This window comes from Oncorhynchus masou, chromosome 16 (genome assembly GCF_036934945.1).
Source record: "Oncorhynchus masou masou isolate Uvic2021 chromosome 16, UVic_Omas_1.1, whole genome shotgun sequence".
NCBI classification, from domain to species: Eukaryota; Metazoa; Chordata; class Actinopteri; order Salmoniformes; family Salmonidae; genus Oncorhynchus; species Oncorhynchus masou.
In genome coordinates this window covers 36,266,397-36,285,689 of record NC_088227.1, presented here as the reverse complement: position 1 = coordinate 36,285,689, position 19,293 = coordinate 36,266,397, and the positions used below count along the sequence as shown (strand labels likewise).

The following is a 19,293-nucleotide window of genomic DNA, read 5'->3' as shown; positions in this document are numbered from 1 at the left end:
CATTGAAGGTCCAGAAGAACACAGTGGCCTCCATCATTCTTAAATGGAAGAGATTTGGAACCACCAAGGCTCTTCCTAGAGCTGGCCGCCCGGCCAAACTGAGCAATCAGGGGAGAAGGGCCTTGGTCAGGGAGGTGACCAAGAACACGATGGTCACTCTGACAGAGCTCCAGAGGTCCCCTGTAGAGATGGGAGAACTTTCCAGAAGGACAACCATCTCTGCAGCACTCCACCAATCAGGCCTTTATGGTAGAGTGGCCAGACAGATGCCACTCCTCAGTAAAAGGCATGACAGCCCACTTGGAGTTTGCCAAAAGGCACCTAAAGACTCAAGACCATGAGAAACAAGATTCTCTGGTCCGTTGAAACCAAGATTGAACTCTTTGGTTTGAATGCCAAGCGTCACATCTGGAGGAAACTTGGCAACATCCCTACTGTGAAGCATGGTGGTGGCAGCATCATGCTGTGTGGATGTTTTTCAAAGGCAGGGACTGGGAGACTAGTCAGAATCGAGGCAAAGATGAACGGAGCAAAGCACAGAGAGATCTTTGATGAAAGCCTGCTCCAGAGCACTCAGGACCTCAGACTGGGGAGAAGGTTCACCTTCACAACAGGACAACGACACTAAGCACACAGCCAAGACAACGCCGGAGTCTCTTTGGGACAAGTCTCTGAATGTCCTTAAGTGGCCCAGTCAGAACATGGACTTGAGCCTCTGGAGACCTGAAAATAGCTGTGCAGCAACACTCCCCATCCAACCTGACAGAGCTTGAGAGGATCTGCAGAGAAGAATGGGAGAAACTCCCCAAATACAGGTGTGCCAAGCTTGTAGCATCATACCCAAGAACACTTGATACTGTAATCGCTACCAAAGGTGCTTCAACAAAGTACTGTGTAAAGGGTCTGAATACTTATGTAAATGTTATGTTTCTATTTTTTATAAATTAGCAAACATTTCTGAAAACCTGTTTTTGCTTTGTCATTATGGGCTATTGTGTGTAGATTGCAGAGATAAAAAACAAAACATTTTAGAATAAGGCTGTAATGTAACAAAATGTGGTAAAAGTCAAGGGATCTGAATACTTACAGAAGGCACTGTATATTATGACATTTTGTGTCAGCAGAGTTTTTTTCAGCTGTTGGAGCACACAATATTTTTTCTTGAGGGAAATCGAAGTTCGGTAGCCGAAGTCTATGCATCTTTGTCGGTGCTTGTCATTCAACAAGAGATAATTCATTTTATGCGAATGTTTTCATTAGTTAGTCGTAAAATTTTGCGACTAAGATCTCCTTGCCAATAACAACATTTATTACAGATTTCATGATTTATCTTAGATTAATTCTGACTATTTTGAGGAAGTGTATACTGCCTATGTTGATGCTATAGTGTCTCAAGAGGGGCAAACAGTAATATTTCCTTTTTTTAGATTAGCAAGCAAAGGTCTTTTAATAACTAAAGCTTCTTAGGGCTAGGCCCCTTTTTCTCAATTTCCACCTGAATGACATGCCCAAAGTAAACTGCCTGTTGCTCAGGCCCTGAAGCAAGGATATGCATTAATTGGTACCATTGGAAAGAAAACACTTTGAAGTTTGTAGAAATGTTAAAATAATGTAGGAGAATATAACACAATAGATATAGTAGGAGAAAATCCAAAGAAAAACCAACCTGATGTTTTTTTGTTGAGAGAGACCATCCTCTTACAATGGCAAGTATAAGGTCATACTGAAAATCAACTCCCTGGATGCAATTCCTATGGCTTCCACATGGTCAGCAGTCCATGTTCAAGGTTTCAGGCTTGTAATTTCAAAAACGAATAAGAAATATCAGTTTTAGTACAGGGACACAGTCTTGGAAATTCGTTTTTGCGCGCGCCATGAAGAGAGGACGCACCTGCTAAAATCGGTATCCTATTGAACATACTTCTTTCCGTGAGAAATATTATAGTTTGATTATATTTTAGAGTATCCGAGGAGTAAATAGAAACTTATTTTGACTTATTGAAACAAAGTTGAGGGGTAGGGTTTCGCATTCCTTTCTCCGCATGTTGAACGAGTGGATTACTCAAATCGATGGCGCCAACTAAACAGACTTTTTGGGATATAAAGAAGGATTTTATCTAACAGAACTACACTACATGTTATAGCTGGGACCCTTTGTATGACAAATCAGAGGAAGATTTTCAAAAAGTAAGCAAATATTTAATCGCTATTTGTGAATTTATGAAATCTGTGCCGGTAAAAAATGTTTTGATGTGGGGCGCCGTCCTCAAACAATCACATGGCATGTCTTCACTGTAATAGCTACTTTAAATCGGACAGTGCAGGTAGATCAACAAGAATTTAAGCTTTCAACCGATATAAGACACTTATATGTACCTAAATGTTTAATATACATAATTTTTATGATTATTTATTTGAATTGCGCGTCCTCCAGGTTCACCGGAAGTTGTCCCGCTAGCAGGATGCCGAGGCAATGCCATAAAAGTCTGATTGCATCGGTGACCATATTGTTGGCAAATTAGATTGTACCGGTATCAAAATACATGTGTGACAATTTTTTTTATGCTTCTTTTGGGGATCTCAAACCATTTGCTTGTGTTACAAAAGGTTAACGAAAATATAAAAGTCTTACTTCTTGACAGTGTCTCTTTGCAATCATTACCAATTTGGAGTAAAAAGAATGACCCTAGTTGGCGCTTCTAAGCTAAAAAACATGTTACTTTAGGGTTAGTGATTCTAGGGACAGTCAGACAGCGACACCTGCACAGTATCTGTTTGCTTACACACAGCTTCAGTATTTTCAACTCTATTTTCTATGAGGGTAATCCACTCTAATCTCTCAGTGACATTTATACATACATATGTATACATAACCTCTGTATGTATACGTAACCTCTGTATGTATACGTAACCTCTGTGTACACAAACTCTGTGTATACATAACCTCTGTATGTATACGTAACCTCTGTATGTATACGTAACCTCTCTGTGTATACGTAACCTCTCTGTGTATACGTAACCTCTCTGTGTATACGTAACCTCTCTGTGTATACGTAACCTCTCTGTGTATACGTGACCTCTCTGGGTATACGTAACCTCTCTGTTTTATACGTAACCTCTCTGTTTTATACGTAACCTCTGTGTGTATACGTAACCTCTCTGTGTATACGTAACCTCTGTGTGTATACGTAACCTCTCTGTTTTATACGTAACCTCTGTGTATACGTAACCTCTCTGTGTATACGTAACCTCTCTGTGTATACGTAACCTCTCCGTGTATACGTAACCTCTCTGTGTATACGTAACCTCTGTGTATACGTAACCTCTGTATGTATACGTAACCTCTCTGTGTATACGTAACCTCTGTGTGTATACGTAACCTCTGTGTGTATACGTAACCTCTCTGTTTTATACGTAACCTGTGTGTATACGTAACCTCTGTGTATACGTAACCTCTCTGTGTGTATACGTAACCTCTCTGTTTTATACGTAACCTCTGTGTGTATACGTAACCTCTGTGTATACGTAACCTCTCTGTGTATACGTAACCTCTGTGTGTATACGTAACCTCTCTGTTTTATACGTAACCTCTGTGTATACGTAACCTCTCTGTGTATACGTAACCTCTCTGTGTATACGTAACCTCTCTGGGTATACGTAACCTCTCTGTGTACACGTAACCTCTCTGTGTGTACGTAACCTCTCTGTGTATACGTAACCTCTCTGTGTACACGTAACCTCTTTCTCTCTTCAGGGTTTGATCTTTCAATGGCCTATTGGCTTCTTCACGTAGGCTACGTCAAGATACAGGAAGTTAAGGGTTAAAGGCCCATGTTCATAACGTGTCTCAGCATAGCAGTGCTGATCTAGGATTTCATTTCTTATTTTATTTAACCTCCATTTAACTAGGCGAGTCAGTTAAGAACACATTCTTATTTACAATGACAGCCTACCCTGTCTATTCAATATAATCTAAAAAGGCAGCGCTCCTACTCTGAGCCACTTTATGAAAACAGGCTCAGGCACTGGTCACAGACTTGATCATGTTATTGGATCACCCTCAAACAAGGTGCATCAAAGAACAAAAATCACTTTTTTTTTTCTTTAAATAGATTTTATTAACAAAAGGAAACCCAACAATAACTGTTTTTTTTATACATAATGATCAAGGATTTTTATTAATCATAGTCTCTCATCAGTTTCATATCATTACAGAAAATGTACTATAGTACAGCATTGTTCAATGTCTCCTCATTGCTTCAATATTGGTCATTTCCTTCAGAGTGCTGGTCACATATCTGTACAATATGGTTCATATTTTTTTCTGTACATTTTTTTGTGAAGTCAGTTAAAAAGGCTGTCAGCACTTAAAGAAGCTGTTTCTTTTATTCTGTGTGTTTTCCCTCTTTCTCTTTAGTCGATCAAATAAAATACTGTTTTTTGTTTTCTCCAGTTAACCATGCTCCCCGGGGGCAGAGCTGCACCTGGTCAGGTGATAAATAAGGAAGCTTCAGGGTCTGGGCAGGTTGGTGGATGACTGCCCCCCTCCCCTCACCACCCTCATCCCTGCTCAGGCATTTGGCACTGCGCACATAAACAAGACTCACAAGTTAAACAACAAGCAAAGCTCTTTGTCAAGCCATTGTGATGCATACTAATGAGAGAAAAATAGAAGTGTGTGGTGTCACCGTTAAAGCGACACACCACAGAGGAAATAGACCTAGATTATACCCTCCCCTCCTTCCTCTTAACCGAGCACCGTGGGAAATCTGGAGTCTTCCTCAGGGGTTTTATTGATATATATATATAAAAAAAGGGATCTTTTTTTTCCCACTAAAATGAGAAAATAATATTTCTTTTTTTTGTTTGTCCTGGCAGGCACCTACAGATCTATTAAAATGCTACTGCTATTGATAAGATCTAGCATTGAACACACAAAGCAATTGCAATGAAAGGAACAAAGTTACCTTACAATCTAACAATGATAATAAGAAGAAGAATCATAAGAATAATCATAAGAATATATTACAGAATAAATCTCTTTTTATAATTAGATTTTTTTTCTTTGAAAGTTATATTTTCTTTGTTTGAAATACTATTATAATCTTTTAAATTAATCATATTTTTTGTATCATATGTACCTAGGTTTGTGATGGAGATGTTGACTCTACCTCAACGTTATCCAAATCAAGAAAAACTAGCTGTGCCGTTGCATAATTACAGAATAGTCAATGATATGTGGACATGCACCGTGAACCACCCATTCAAACCCCCTCTCTCTATGAAGCCATCTCAACGTCCCCCGTTGATGACATCATAGCCGGCCGATAACCATGACGTCGACCACCTCTCCCTTGTGCAGCTCCACGTATTGCTCTGTTTTTGGAGGTAGCATCAGGAGACCGTTGGCGCTGCGCATGCTCATCAGCCTGCTGCTCACCTGGTTTCCTACGTGATGGAGAGAGGAAGAGAGAGAGAGCAAGAGAGAATTAATGCACACTAGGCCCTCTGTCAGCCCAGTACCACACATGTCCCGGAGGATTATACCCATGACAGTCAGGAAGATCTCACTACAACAGCATGCAAGGGAGTGAGAGCCTTCTAATACTCCACTGTCGAATTGTAGTTCTTTAAGCAATACAATACTACACGTAAATAAAAAAAGTGAAAATAGTCACAGCCAGAGGGTTTGTTAGATGAGAGGTCTATAGCTTACCCCTCTACAATTGCCCATGAACAAAGCCAGTGACCAGTCCATTGAGACTGTGACTACACATTTAGTGTAGTCGTTTAGTATAGAAGTATATCGCTCCTTATAGCAATGCACAACAGAATAGAATAGAAAATAATACAATAGAATAGAATGGAATGGTTCCATCAGTACCTGTGCTCTGGGCCCATGGCAGAGGCTCCTGGTGGTGCCATGTCAGAATGCAGCGGTGGTACTCAGGGCGAGGGTCCAGCTTCACGTCACATGACAACTACAGGAGACAGCCACACAATCAACAGGGCTCATCATGACATGAGCTGTTTCTTTTGGTCAGGTGATAAATAAGGAAGCTTCAGGGTCTGGGCAGGTTGGTGGATGACTGACCTCATGACATCATGAGGGTGTGTCCCAATTATCTCTCCTCCCTCCTGAAGTGTGCACGCGTTCACTACAATTCATACGCATGCATATTTATTTTTTTACATATCCCAACTCCCCCTGAGCCACCCTCGGAGAGTGGGGTCACGGCCAGGGTCAGCCATTATCAACGGTGACCCTAGAGCAATTAGGGTAAAGTGCCTTGCATAAGAGGACATCGACCGATGTTTCACCTCGTCAGCTCAGGGATTGGAACTAGAGAACTGTCCCAACGCTCTAACTGCTAGACTACCTGCCACCCTGTTACTGTAATTTAATTATGCCAATGTGCTTTCATCAATTGAAAGCCCTTAATCTATTTTATGAGAATTTCTAAGATTTCTTGTTTGCATAAAATATACGCAGACCAGTCTTTCAATAATAGGTCATAGAATTTATTCTCGGAGCGCGCTCCCACTTAAACACGTACAGCAGTTTATATACAGATCATGACGTCATTTCACTGCTTTAACAGAATCCCCTCCTCTCGACCGGGACAAAGTAAGGTGAAAAGTTCATTCTAACTTACTAACACACTCCCAGAAAACTTTTGACCCCTCAACATTATCGATCACCACTGAACGGACAGTTTTAATTAACAGAAAACCTAGGAATGCACTCACTGCCTTATCTAAAAACCCCAGAGCTAAGTTTCTGTAGGGTCAACCATAGGCTAACGACCTTATCTGTTTTCACAGTCCACAACCCATTTGTTCATTCCTAGTTGGAATGGTGTTCATTAACTTTTATTACTCCTTGTCCGTGTCACACAATCCCTTCTTATGAACTCACATTGTTAATCACTTACAAAACAAAGTACAAGTTAACTTAGTTACAATTCTATTGAAAATGGGGATATTGTTTATTATTATCCATAATAAATCCAACACACGCTAAATGACCATCTGGTTTGGACAGTAAAAATTCTGAAAAGATATACAGTAACTAGTCAAGTCATGTGGTCAGACATGTGGTCTCTTCAATTCATTTTGAGAGGAAAGCGAGGATAGAGAAAGCAAGCAATCGAGGAAAGACAAATGAAGAAAGATTCATGAGTCCTGTGACTTCGTTCTTACCCTGGCTTTGATGATGGTGGGCCGTGGGTCCAGGATCCCCTGCATCTTCCTCAAGGCAGGAATGACGAAGAGGTTACATGTCACCACAGCAGACACGGGGTTACCTGGGCCGGGGGGTGGGGGTGGGGGGGGGGGGGGGGGGGAAGAAAGAAAAACAAGAGTGTGTTAGAAACCAGTCTGGAAACGATTGTCTGATTTCCTCTTTCTCTTTACTTTACACACTACCTGGGAGGGCAAAGATGAGTTTACGAACACCGTCCATGTCCAACGTGGCGAACGTTGTCGGGAGACTGATATGATGGGAGAAGAGAAGAACAACATGGTCATCAATGAACAATCCATCCACCGGACCACCTGTCCAGCCATCCCTCCCTTTCTTCCTCCATCTCACCCTGGTTTCATGAAGACTCGTCCAAAGTGGATCTGGGCATGCAGATCAATATCCAGCACCTGTTTCAGATAGTCCTGAAGAAGAGGATCACACAGTTTGGAGTCTTCTAAGGTACATATAAACATTAGACCAAAACAGTCCTAGTGAACGTGTACCTAAAACCCACATAAGACGTGTGCACCACTGGGGTGTATTCATCAGGCACCAAAAAAAAAAACGGACTAAAATAGTAAGAAATTTATATCGCATTTACATTTTTTTTTGCTGCAAAATGTTTTCTGTTTTGGGCCCTTATAAATACAACCCTGTGCTGTGTGAGTCCACATAGTCATAGTCACAATGTCATGTATCTACAGTACCAGTCCAAAGTTTGGACACACCTACTCATTCAAGAGCTTTTAGTTTTTTTACTATTTTCTAAATTGAAGACATCAAAACTGTAAAATAACACATATGGAATCATGTAGTAACAAAAAAGTGTTAAATAAATCCAAATATACACTGCTCAAAAAAATAAAGGGAACACTAAAATAACACATCCCAGATCTGAATGAATGAAATATTCTTATTACATACTTAACATAGTTGAATGTGCTGACAACAAAATCACACACAAATTATCAATGGAAATCAAATTTATCAACCCATGGAGGTCTGGATTTGGAGTCACACTCAAAATTAAAGTGGAAAACCACACTACAGGCTGATCCAACTTTGATGTAATGTCCTTAAAACAAGTCAAAAATGAGTCTCAGTAGTGTGTGTGGCCTCCACGTGCCTGTATGACCTCCCTACAACGCCTGGGCATGCTCCTGATGAGGTGGCCGATGGTCTCCTGAGGGATCTCCTCCCAGATTTGGACTAAAGCATCCGCCAACTCCTGGACAGTCTGTGGTGCAATGTGGCGTTGGTGGATGGAGCGAGACTTGATGTCCTAGATGTGCTCAATTGGATTCAGGTCTGGGGAACGGGCGGGCCAGTCCATAGCATCAATGCCTTCCTCTTGCAGGAACTGCTGACACACTCCAGCCACATGAGGTATAGAATTGTCTTGCATTAGGAAGAACCCAGGGCCAACCGCACCAGCATATGGTCTCACAAGGGGTCTGAGGATCTCATCTCGGTACCTAATGGCAGTCAGGCTACCTCTGGCTGTGCGGCCCCCCAAAGAAATGCCACCCCACACCATGACTGACCCACCGCCAAACCGGTCATGCTGGAGGATGTTGCAGGCAGCAGAACGTTCTCCACAGCGTCTCCAGACTGTCACATGTGCTCAGTGTGAACCTGCTTTCATCTGTGAAGAGCACAGGGTGCCAGTGGCGAATTTGCCAATCCTGGTGTACTCTGGCAAATGCCAAACGTCCTGCACGGTGTTGGGCTGTAAGCACAACCCCCACCTGTGGACGTCGGGCCCTCATACCACCCTTATGGAGTCTGTTTCTGACTATTTGAGCAGACACATGCACATTTGTGGCCAGCTGGAGGTCATTTTTCAGGGCACTGACAGTGCTCCTCCTGCTCCTCCTTGCACAAAGGGGGAGGTAGCGGTCCTGCTGCTGGGTTGTTGCCCTCCTACGGCCTCCTCCACGTCTCCTGGTAGCGCCTCCACGCTCTGGACACTACGCTGACAGACACAGCAAACCTTCTTGCCACAGCTCGCATTGATGTGCCATCCTGGATGAGCTGCACTACCTGAGCCACTTGTGTGGGTTGTAGACTCCGACTCATGCTACCACTAGAGTGAAAGCACCGCCAGCATTCAAAAGTGACCAAAACATCAGCCAGGAAGCATAGGAACTGAGAAGTGGTTTGTGGTCACCACCTGCAGAACCACTCCTTTATTGGGGGTGTCTTGCTAATTGCCTATAATTTCCACCTGTTGTCTATTCCATTTGCACAACAGCATGTGAAATTTATTGTCAATCAGTGTTGATTTCACAGAAGTGTGATTGACTTGGAGTTACATTGTGTTGTTTAAGTGTTCCCTTTATTTTTTGGAGCAGTGTATTTTAGATTCTTCAAATTATCCACCCTTTGCCTTGATGACAGCTTTGCACACTCTTGGCATTCTCTCAACCAGCTTCATGAGGAATGCTTTTCCAACAGTCTTGAAGGAGTTCCCCACATATGCTGAGCACTTGTTGGCTACTTTTCTGCACTCTGCGGTCCAGCTCATCCCAAACCATCTCAATTGGGTTGAGGTCGGGTGATTGTGGAGGTCAGGTCATCGGATGCAGCATTCCATCACTCTCCTCTCTCCTTCTTGATCAAATAGCCCGTACACAGCCTATAGGTGTGTTTTGGGTCTTTGTCCTGTTGTAAAACAAATGATAATCCCACTAAGCGCAAACCAGATAGGATGGTGTATCACTGCAGAATGCTGTGGTAGTCATGCTGGTTAAGTGTGCCTTGAATTCTAAATAAGTCACAGACAGTGTCACCAGCAAAGCACCCCCTCACCATCACACCTCCTCCTCCATGCTTCACAGAGGGAACCCCACATGAGGAGATCATCCGTTCACCTACTCTGCATCTCACAAGGACACGGCTGTTGGAACCAAAAATCGTAAATTTGGACTCATCAGACCAAAGGACAGATTTCCACCGTTCAAACTGTAAGTAAGTGTGTCCAAATTTTTGACTGGTACTGTATGTAAAAAATGTTAAATGTACTGTATACGTAACAAAATATCAAACACCACAATTCCCAATCCAAATAAATAAATGATCCTGTTCTTTGTGTGATTGTAATTAATCCCACATTTCCCCCACATAGTATTAACACCACAATTCCCCACCCAGACCACAAGGTGTCAGAATAGTGCAATGTCATAACCAATGACCATTCATACTCACTATTTGCTCACATACCTTCTCTCCCATAGACACCCCTCCAGAGGTGATGATGACGTCAGCGCGGCTGATGCCCTCGTTTAGGGCATTCAGCAGGTCATCTGGGCTGTGGGGCCGATAGACAGAGAACAGTTACCATCACACATCATATATAGAGTTACAGAGGGATGGATGAAAGGAGGAGGAGGAGGAGGAAGGATGAGAGTCAGTCAGTCAGGCAAGTCAGTTAAGAACAAATTCTTATTTTCAATGACGGCCTAGGAACAGTGGGTTAACTGCCTGTTCAGGGGCAGAACGACAGATTTGTACTTTGAACTTGCAACCTTCCGGTTACTAGTCCAACGCTCTAACCACTAGGCTACCCTGCCGCCCTGGGAGGAAGAAGAGGAAGACAAACAGAAAGAGGAGCAGGAAGAAGAGTGTGAAGCCCTACTTGTCTCCCACGATGCCCAGGTTGATGGTGGGGTATCCGTGCTCCTGGATGGTGGCGAGCAGCGTGGAACGGTTACTGTCTCTGATCTTTCCTGGGTGGAGGTCGTCCTCAGGGTTTAACAGCTAGAGACAGCAGGGGAAGTGTTCATTAGGTACTAAACGGAAGAAAACAGACTGAAAACAGGGAGAGACTACCAGGATTTGTCCAAACAGAAAAGCTCATTTTCGTTTTCTGTTGCTAAATGTTTTAAAGGCCCAGTGTTTTTTATATTTAATATCTGGATAACAATTAAGTAATTTACTGTAATAGTTTGCTAGAATTTTTTTACAGAAAACTTTCTCAAGCAAGAATTTCGATAGTTCTATCTGGGACTGGCCTGAGTGGAGCCAGGATCAATCCACCAGAGTGGAGGGGCTTAATAATGGGATATGAAACTTCAAAACTAGTTGTTATTAGCTACGAGGTTTGGAACTCTCTGTCTCACTTCGTTGCCTGTGGACATGACAGCAACCACGGGGAACTTCTGCACCTCCACCTCGGTGACTCCTACGGTGGCCAGCAGGCCAATCTCAGAGGGGCCCATGTGGGTTCCCTTAGACAGGACACATTCCCCACGCTTGATGTCATGACCTATGGGCCTGGAGGGAGTGGAGTCAAGGACGTTTAATAGGAAGGTTAAAGAGGGGGTATGTATACAGAGGAACATCAAAACACACTTTTATACACACAAACACATGGAAGCAGGCTTGCATGCACGCAAGCACACACACACACACACACACACACACACCGGATGTCTTGTCCGGGACGGGCCTGTACGAGGATCCGCACCTCCAGCTCCTCTGTGCCCTGAGAAGGAGAAACCAACAAACCTGTAAGGAGCTATGACCCAAAACACCTACCCTACTGTCGTCACCTACCCTACTGTCGTCACCTACCCTACTGTCGTCACCTACCCTACTGTCGTCACCTACCCTACTGTCGTCGACTTGCCTACTGTCGTCGACTTGCCTACTGTCGTCGCCTACCCTACTGTCGTCGCCTACCCTACTGTCGTCGCCTACCCTACTGTCGTCACCTACCCTACTGTCGTCGACTTGCCTACTGTCGTCGACTTTCCTACTGTCGTCGCCTACCCTACTGTCGTCGCCTACCCTACTGTCTTCGCCTACCCTACTGTCGTCGCCTACCCTACTGTCGTCGCCTACCCTACTGTCGTCGCCTTGCCCACTGTCGTCGCCTTGCCCACTGTCGTCGCCTTGCCCACTGTCGTCGCCTTGCCCACTGTCGTCGCCTTGCCCACTGTCGTCGCCTACCCACTGTCTTCGCCTACCCTACTGTCGTCGCCTTGCCCACTGTCGTCGCCTTGCCCACTGTCGTCGCCTTGCCCACTGTCGTCGCCTTGCCCACTGTCGTCGCCTTGCCCACTGTCGTCGCCTTGCCCACTGTCGTCGCCTTGCCCACTGTCGTCGCCTTGCCCAGTGTCTTCGCCTACCCTACTGTCGTCGCCTTGCCCACGGTCGTCGCCTTGCCCACTGTCGTCGCCTTGCCCACTGTCGTCGACTTGCCCTCTGTCGTCGCCTTGCCCACTGTCGTCGCCTTGCCCACTGTCGTCGCCTTGCCCACTGTCGTCGCCTTGCCCACTGTCTTCGCCTACCCTACTGTCGTCGCCTACCCTACTGTCGTCGCCTACCCTACTGTCGTCGCCTACCCTACTGTCGTCGCCTACCCTACTGTCGTCGCCTACCCTACTGTCGTCGCCTTGCCCACTGTCGTCGCCTTGCCCACTGTCGTCGCCTTGCCCACTGTCGTCGCCTTGCCCACTGTCTTCGCCTACCCTACTGTCGTCGCCTACCCTACTGTCGTCGCCTACCCACTGTCGTCGCCTTGCCCACTGTCGTCGCCTTGCCCACTGTCGTCGCCTTGCCCACTGTCGTCGCCTTGACTACTGTCGTCGCCTTGCCCACTGTCGTCGCCTTGCCCACTGTCGTCGCCTTCACTAATGTCGTCGCCTTCACTAATGTCGTCGCCTTGACTACTGTCGTCGCCTTGACTACTGTCGTCGCCTTGCCCACTGTCGTCGCCTTCACTAATGTCGTCGCCTTCACTAATGTCGTCGCCTTGCCCACTGTCGTCGCCTTGCCCACTGTCGTCGCCTTGCCCACTGTCGTCGCCTTGCCCACTGTCGTCGCCTTCACTAATGTCGTCGCCTTCACTAATGTCGTCGCCTTGACTACTGTCGTCGCCTTGACTACTGTCGTCGCCTACCCTACTGTCGTCGCCTACCCTACTGTCGTCGCCTTCACTACTGTCGTCGCCTACCCTACTGTCGTCGCCTTCACTACTGTCGTCGCCTACCCTACTGTCGTCGCCTTCACTACTGTCGTCGCCTTCACTACTGTCGTCGCCTTCACTACTGTCGTCGCCTTCACTACTGTCGTCGCCTTCACTACTGTCGTCGCCTTCACTACTGTCGTCGCCTTCACTACTGTCGTCGCCTTCACTACTGTCGTCGCCTTCACTACTGTCGTCGCCTTCACTACTGTCGTCGCCTTCACTACTGTTCCATTCAAAACACCCTCCCACCAGCCCTGCCAAGCCACACTGCAAAGTCCCACGGCCCCATGAACTTGACCCTCTGTACCCTGGAACTAGGCCCTATCTCCCTTGTTAGAAGCAGTAAGGAACTAGGCCCTATCTCCCTTGTTAGAAGCAGTAAGGAACTAGGCCCTATCTCCCTTGTTAGAAGCAGTAAGGAACTAGGCCCTATCTCCCTTGTTAGAAGCAGTAAGGAACTAGGCCCTATCTCCCTTGTTAGAAGCAGTAAGGAACTAGGCCCTATCTCCCTTGTTAGAAGCAGTAAGGTCCTGTGGGCCATTCTGGCTCAGACAAAGCTTCCTTCCTTACTTGATTTACTGATATGTCCTGGATATACCCATTATTATTACACCATCCCTCTATAGACCCTCTTCAGTCCCTCTCCACAGGGCTAAGGGTCAGGGGTCAAAGGGGAGACTTACGTCCTCAGACTCGCGAAGCAGCTCTGTATCCTCCACCTGCACCACAGCGTCTGCCCCACAGGGGATAGGAGCCCCCGTCGTCACCCTCATCACCTGGCCCGGCATCACTGTGTGGGTGGGCTGCAAGGACACACAGAGAGAGAAACTGGTGTCAAATACACACACATGCAGATTTACAGACACAAACCCACACACACACACACTGCAAATATATCCCAAACCCATTTAATATCAAAAATCTGTTTGATTACATTAAAACAGTGATGTAATCAAAGGCTAATGTTTCCAGTATTAATTGGGGCTTTGACAGTCGACTACAAATCTGACAGGAGCTTTGGCAGTATTTCAGTCTGAAGGAAGTCTGGTTTGAAGTGACTGAAATGCATCAGAAATGTATTGGGAAGTTCAGAAGATCACCAGGCAATCATTTTGTTACTTCACTACATTCTTAAAGAAAATGATGTACTTTTACTCCATACATTTTCCCTGACACCCAAAAGTCCTCATTACATTTGTAATGCTCTGCAAGACAGGAAAATGGTCCAAATTCATGCACTTATCAAGAGAACATTCCTGGTCATCCCAACCAAACAACCACAGCAAGGCAAACACATGTCATGTGTCAGTGTGTGATAACGTGTCAGTGTGTGATACTGTGTCAGTGTGTGATAATGTGTCAGTGTGTGATAACGTGTCAGTGTGTGATACTGTGTCAGTGTGTGATAATGTGTCAGTGTGTGATACTGTGTCAGTGTGTGATAATGTGTCAGTGTGTGATAATGTGTCAGTGTGTGATAATGTGTCAGTGTGCGATAATGTGTCAGTGTGTGATAATGTGTCAGTGTGTGATAATGTGTCAGTGTGTGATAATGTGTCAGTGTGCGATAATGTGTCAGTGTGTGATAAAGTGTCATGTGTCAGTGTGTGATACTGTGTCAGTGTGTGATACTGTGTCAGTGTGTGATACTGTGTCAGTGTGTGATACTGTGTCAGTGTGTGATACTGTGTCAGTGTGTGATACTGTGTCAGTGTGTGATAATGTGTCAGTGTGTGATACTGTGTCAGTGTGTGATAAAGTGTCATGTGTCAGTGTGTGATACTGTGTCAGTGTGTGATAGTGCTTCACCCTGAGTATTGACAGGGTGAAGTGTGTGTGTGTGTGTGTGTGGACCTGTTCTCCAGCCTGGGACTCTCCGATGATGAAGCGGTCGCCTGGACCATCAGCCGCTAAAAAGAAAATACATGTTTTAATGTAATGACATAAGTTGGTGTTTGTATGATTGTGTGTATATGCTGCTGTGTGTGTATATGCTGCTGTGTGTGTATGCTGCTGTGTGTGTATGCTGCTGTGTGTGTATATGCTGCTGTGTGTGTGTATGCTGCTGTGTGTATATACTGCTGTGTGTGTATATGCTGCTGTGTGTGTGTATGCTGCTGTGTGTATATGCTGCTGTGTGTGTATATACTGCTGTGTGTGTATATACTGCTGTGTGTATATGCTGCTGTGTGTGTGTATGCTGCTGTGTGTGTATATGCTGCTGTGTGTGTATATACTGCTGTGTGTGTATATACTGCTGTGTGTGTATGCTGCTGTGTGTGTGTATATGCTGCTGTGTGTATATACTGCTGTGTGTGTATATACTGCTGTGTGTGTATATGCTGCTGTGTGTGTATATACTGCTGTGTGTGTATATGCTGCTGTGTGTGTATATACTGCTGTGTGTGTATATACTGCTGTGTGTATATGCTGCTGTGTGTATATATACTGCTGTGTGTGTATATGCTGCTGTGTGTGTATATACTGCTGTGTGTATATGCTGCTGTGTGTATATATACTGCTGTGTGTGTGTATGCTGCTGTGTGTGTATATGCTGCTGTGTGTATATATACTGCTGTGTGTGTGTATGCTGCTGTGTGTGTATATGCTGCTGTGTGTGTATATACTGCTGTGTGTATATACTGCTGTGTGTATATGCTGCTGTGTGTGTATATACTGCTGTGTGTGTATATGCTGCTGTGTGTGTATATACTGCTGTGTGTGTATATACTGCTGTGTGTATATGCTGCTGTGTGTATATATACTGCTGTGTGTGTGTATGCTGCTGTGTGTGTATATGCTGCTGTGTGTGTGTATGCTGCTGTGTGTGTGTGTGCTGCTGTGTGTATATACTGCTGTGTGTGTATATACTGCTGTGTGTGTATATGCTGCTGTGTGTATATACTGCTGTGTGTATATGCTGCTGTGTGTATATACTGCTGTGTGTATATGCTGCTGTGTGTGTATATGCTGCTGTGTGTGTATATGCTGCTGTGTGTATATACTGCTGTGTGTATATGCTGCTGTGTGTGTATATGCTGCTGTGTGTGTATATACTGCTGTGTGTGTATATACTGCTGCTGTGTGTATATACTGCTGTGTGTATATGCTGCTGTGTGTGTATATGCTGCTGTGTGTGTATATGCTGCTGTGTGTGTATATACTGCTGTGTGTATATACTGCTGTGTGTGTATATACTGCTGTGTGTATATACTGCTGTGTGTATATACTGCTGTGTGTGTATACTGCTGTGTGTGTATATACTGCTGTGTGTGTATGCTGCTGTGTGTGTATATACTGCTGTGTGTATATGCTGCTGTGTGTGTATATACTGCTGTGTGTGTATATACTGCTGTGTGTGTATATACTGCTGTGTGTATATGTTGCTGTGTGTGTGTATGCTGCTGTGTGTGTATATGCTGCTGTGTGTGTATATGCTGCTGTGTGTGTATATGCTGCTGCTGTGTGTATATGCTGCTGTGTGTATATACTGCTGTGTGTGTGTATGCTGCTGTGTGTGTATATGCTGCTGTGTGTGTATATGCTGCTGTGTGTATATACTGCTGTGTGTGTATATACTGCTGTGTGTGTATATGTTGCTGTGTGTGTGTATACTGCTGTGTGTATATACTGCTGTGTGTGTATATAATGCTGTGTGTATATGCTGCTGTGTGTGTATATACTGCTGTGTGTGTATATAATGCTGTGTGTATATGCTGCTGTGTGTGTATATACTGCTGTGTGTATATACTGCTGTGTGTATATGCTGCTGTGTGTATATATGCTGCTGTGTGTGTATATGCTGCTGTGTGTGTATATACTGCTGTGTGTGTATATACTGCTGTGTGTGTATATACTGCTGTGTGTGTATATACTGCTGTGTGTATATATGCTGCTGTGTGTGTATATACTGCTGTGTGTGTACATACTGCTGTGTGTATATGCTGCTGTGTGTGTACATACTGCTGTGTGTATATGCTGCTGTGTGTGTCATTTAGCTGACTGTGTTTCAGTGCCTCCTGACTCCTGATGTAGAACAGAAAGGACATATCAGCAGTACACTATGACCTGAGATTGAAGTACAGTGTGTGTACAGTGTGTGTGTGTGTGTGTGTGTGTACAGTATGTGTACAGTGTGTGTACAGTGTGTGTGTGTGTGTACAGTGTGTGTGTGTGTGTGTGTGTGTACAGTGTGTGTACAGTGTGTGTACAGTGCATCACAGTACAGACCTCTTACAGCATAACCATCCTTTACAGAGGCAGGGAATGGGGGCAGGTTGTCTTTGGCATAAACCTCCTGAGCAAGGACTCGGCCCATCCCATCTAAAGAGAGATAGAGAGAAAGGAGGGAGAGAGGAAAAGAGAGTAGAGGTAGAGAAAGAGAGCGAGAGTAGAGGTAGAGAAAGAGGAATTGAAAGAGAGAGAAAGGTAGAAGGAGAACGTAGAGAGAGGAAGAGCAGGGAGAGAGAGCGAGAGAAGGAGATGTACAAGAGAGGGAGAGGGAGGGAGAGAGAGGGAGAGAGAGAGAGGGAGAGAGAGGGTGGGAGAGAGAGGGTGGGAGAGAGATGTATGAGAGAGAGGGAGAGGGAGGGAGGGAGAGAGAGGGAGAGAGAGAGAGAGAGGGTGGGAGAGAGATGTACGAGAGGGAGAGAGAGAGAGGGAGAGAGAGAGAGGGAGAGAGGGAGAGAGAGAGAGGGAGAGAGAGAGGGAGAGAGAGGGAGGGAGAAGGAGGGAGGGATGAAGAGAGGGAGAGAGAGGGGAAGGGAGAGAAGGAGAGAGTGAGGAGTGAGAGGGATGTTGGAGAGAGGGAGAGGGAGGGAGAGAGCGAGTGGCAGATGTACGAGAGAGAGCGATAGGGGAGGGGGAGGGAGGGAGGGAAGGGGAGGGGGAGGGAGGGAGGGAAGGAGAAAGAGAGAGGGAGGAAAGGAAAGAGAGAGAGAGAGGGAGGGAGGGAGGGAGGGAGGGAGAAAGAGAGAGGTAGGGAGAGCATCTGGTTCAGATGTAGATACAGAGAGACATGTGCCGGAGGTGTGTGTGTTAGTGAGAGAGTGACACCTCTCATCAGGATCTCTGTGACTCACCACCTGACCAGAACAGCACGCGCACACACACACACACACACACACACACACACACACACACACACACACACACACACACACACACACACACACCTGCGTACTCTCTCTTGTCCCTTGCACACAATTCCCCACATGTAACAATCTAAAAGTAGAAATGTTGGAAATATCTGTAAAGAACCATAAAAAACTGCCGGTTAGACTGCAGAGAGGGAAATAGACTGAAGAGAGAATGATCGACAGAGCAAAAGACACAGAAAGAGAGAGTGGGCGGAAGAAGAAAGCTCTGCACTAAAATACCATGAGCTGCTAATAGTCTATAAATAGGGTGTGAGGGTGTGATTCACACACACACACACACACACACACACACACACACACACACACACACACCTGTCCTCCATCTGTTTCTTGTCTAAATATTTCATCCCACACCTCCACCCTTCCATTCTCACACCCCATCATGAAACAGACTCTCTCAAAACAAAATGAAACATCGCTGTACAGGGTGAAAATAGAAAACACATAGAGAGGCCACCATGGCTGTTCTATTAGTTATGACTGAGACAGAGCTGAATCAGGAGTGTGTCCAAGCCCTTCCCCTGTCCAAGCCCTTCCCCTGTCCAAGCCCTTCCCCTGGCCAAGCCCACCCCCTGGCCCTGTCCAAGCCCTTCCCCTGGCCAAGCCCTTCCCCTGGCCAAGCCCTTCCCCTGTCCAAGCCCTTCCCCTGTCCAAGCCCTTCCCCTGGCCAAGCCCTTCCCCTGTCCAAGCCCTTCCCCTGTCCAAGCCCTTCCCCTGGCCAAGCCCTTCCCCTGTCCAAGCCCTTCCCCTGTCCAAGCCCTTCCCCTGGCCAAGCCCTTCCCCTGGCCAAGCCCTTCCCCTGGCCAAGCCCTTCCCCTGTCCAAGCCCTTCCCCTGTCCAAGCCCTTCCCCTGGCCAAGCCCTTCCCCTGGCCAAGCCCTTCCCCTGTCCAAGCCCTTCCCCTGTCCAAGCCCT

General features: G+C 45.7%; 1 protein-coding gene across 7 annotated transcripts in view; it reads right to left on the bottom strand.

Annotated features, from left to right (window-relative positions):
• Positions 1–4,101: 4,101 nt before the first annotated feature.
• Positions 4,102–19,293, bottom strand: part of LOC135557908 (gephyrin) — a 155,284-nt gene continuing 140,092 nt past the window's right edge. For 3 of the 7 annotated variants that reach the window (XM_064991602.1, XM_064991606.1, XM_064991607.1), the window contains 12 exons: positions 17,451–17,543; positions 15,075–15,130; positions 13,904–14,023; positions 11,674–11,732; positions 11,368–11,521; positions 10,884–11,005; positions 10,454–10,556; positions 7,595–7,668; positions 7,426–7,493; positions 7,204–7,307; positions 5,885–5,981; positions 4,102–5,448 (listed from right to left, as the gene is read on the bottom strand). In XM_064991602.1, coding sequence (XP_064847674.1) covers positions 5,315–5,448; positions 5,885–5,981; positions 7,204–7,307; positions 7,426–7,493; positions 7,595–7,668; positions 10,454–10,556; positions 10,884–11,005; positions 11,368–11,521; positions 11,674–11,732; positions 13,904–14,023; positions 15,075–15,130; positions 17,451–17,543 — 1,184 coding nt within the window. In that variant the 3' untranslated portion in view covers positions 4,102–5,314. The remainder of the gene's footprint in view (positions 5,449–5,884; positions 5,982–7,203; positions 7,308–7,425; positions 7,494–7,594; positions 7,669–10,453; positions 10,557–10,883; positions 11,006–11,367; positions 11,522–11,673; positions 11,733–13,903; positions 14,024–15,074; positions 15,131–17,450; positions 17,544–19,293) is intronic. The other 4 variants (XM_064991605.1, XM_064991608.1, XM_064991603.1 and 1 more) reach the window with 3 other exon arrangements.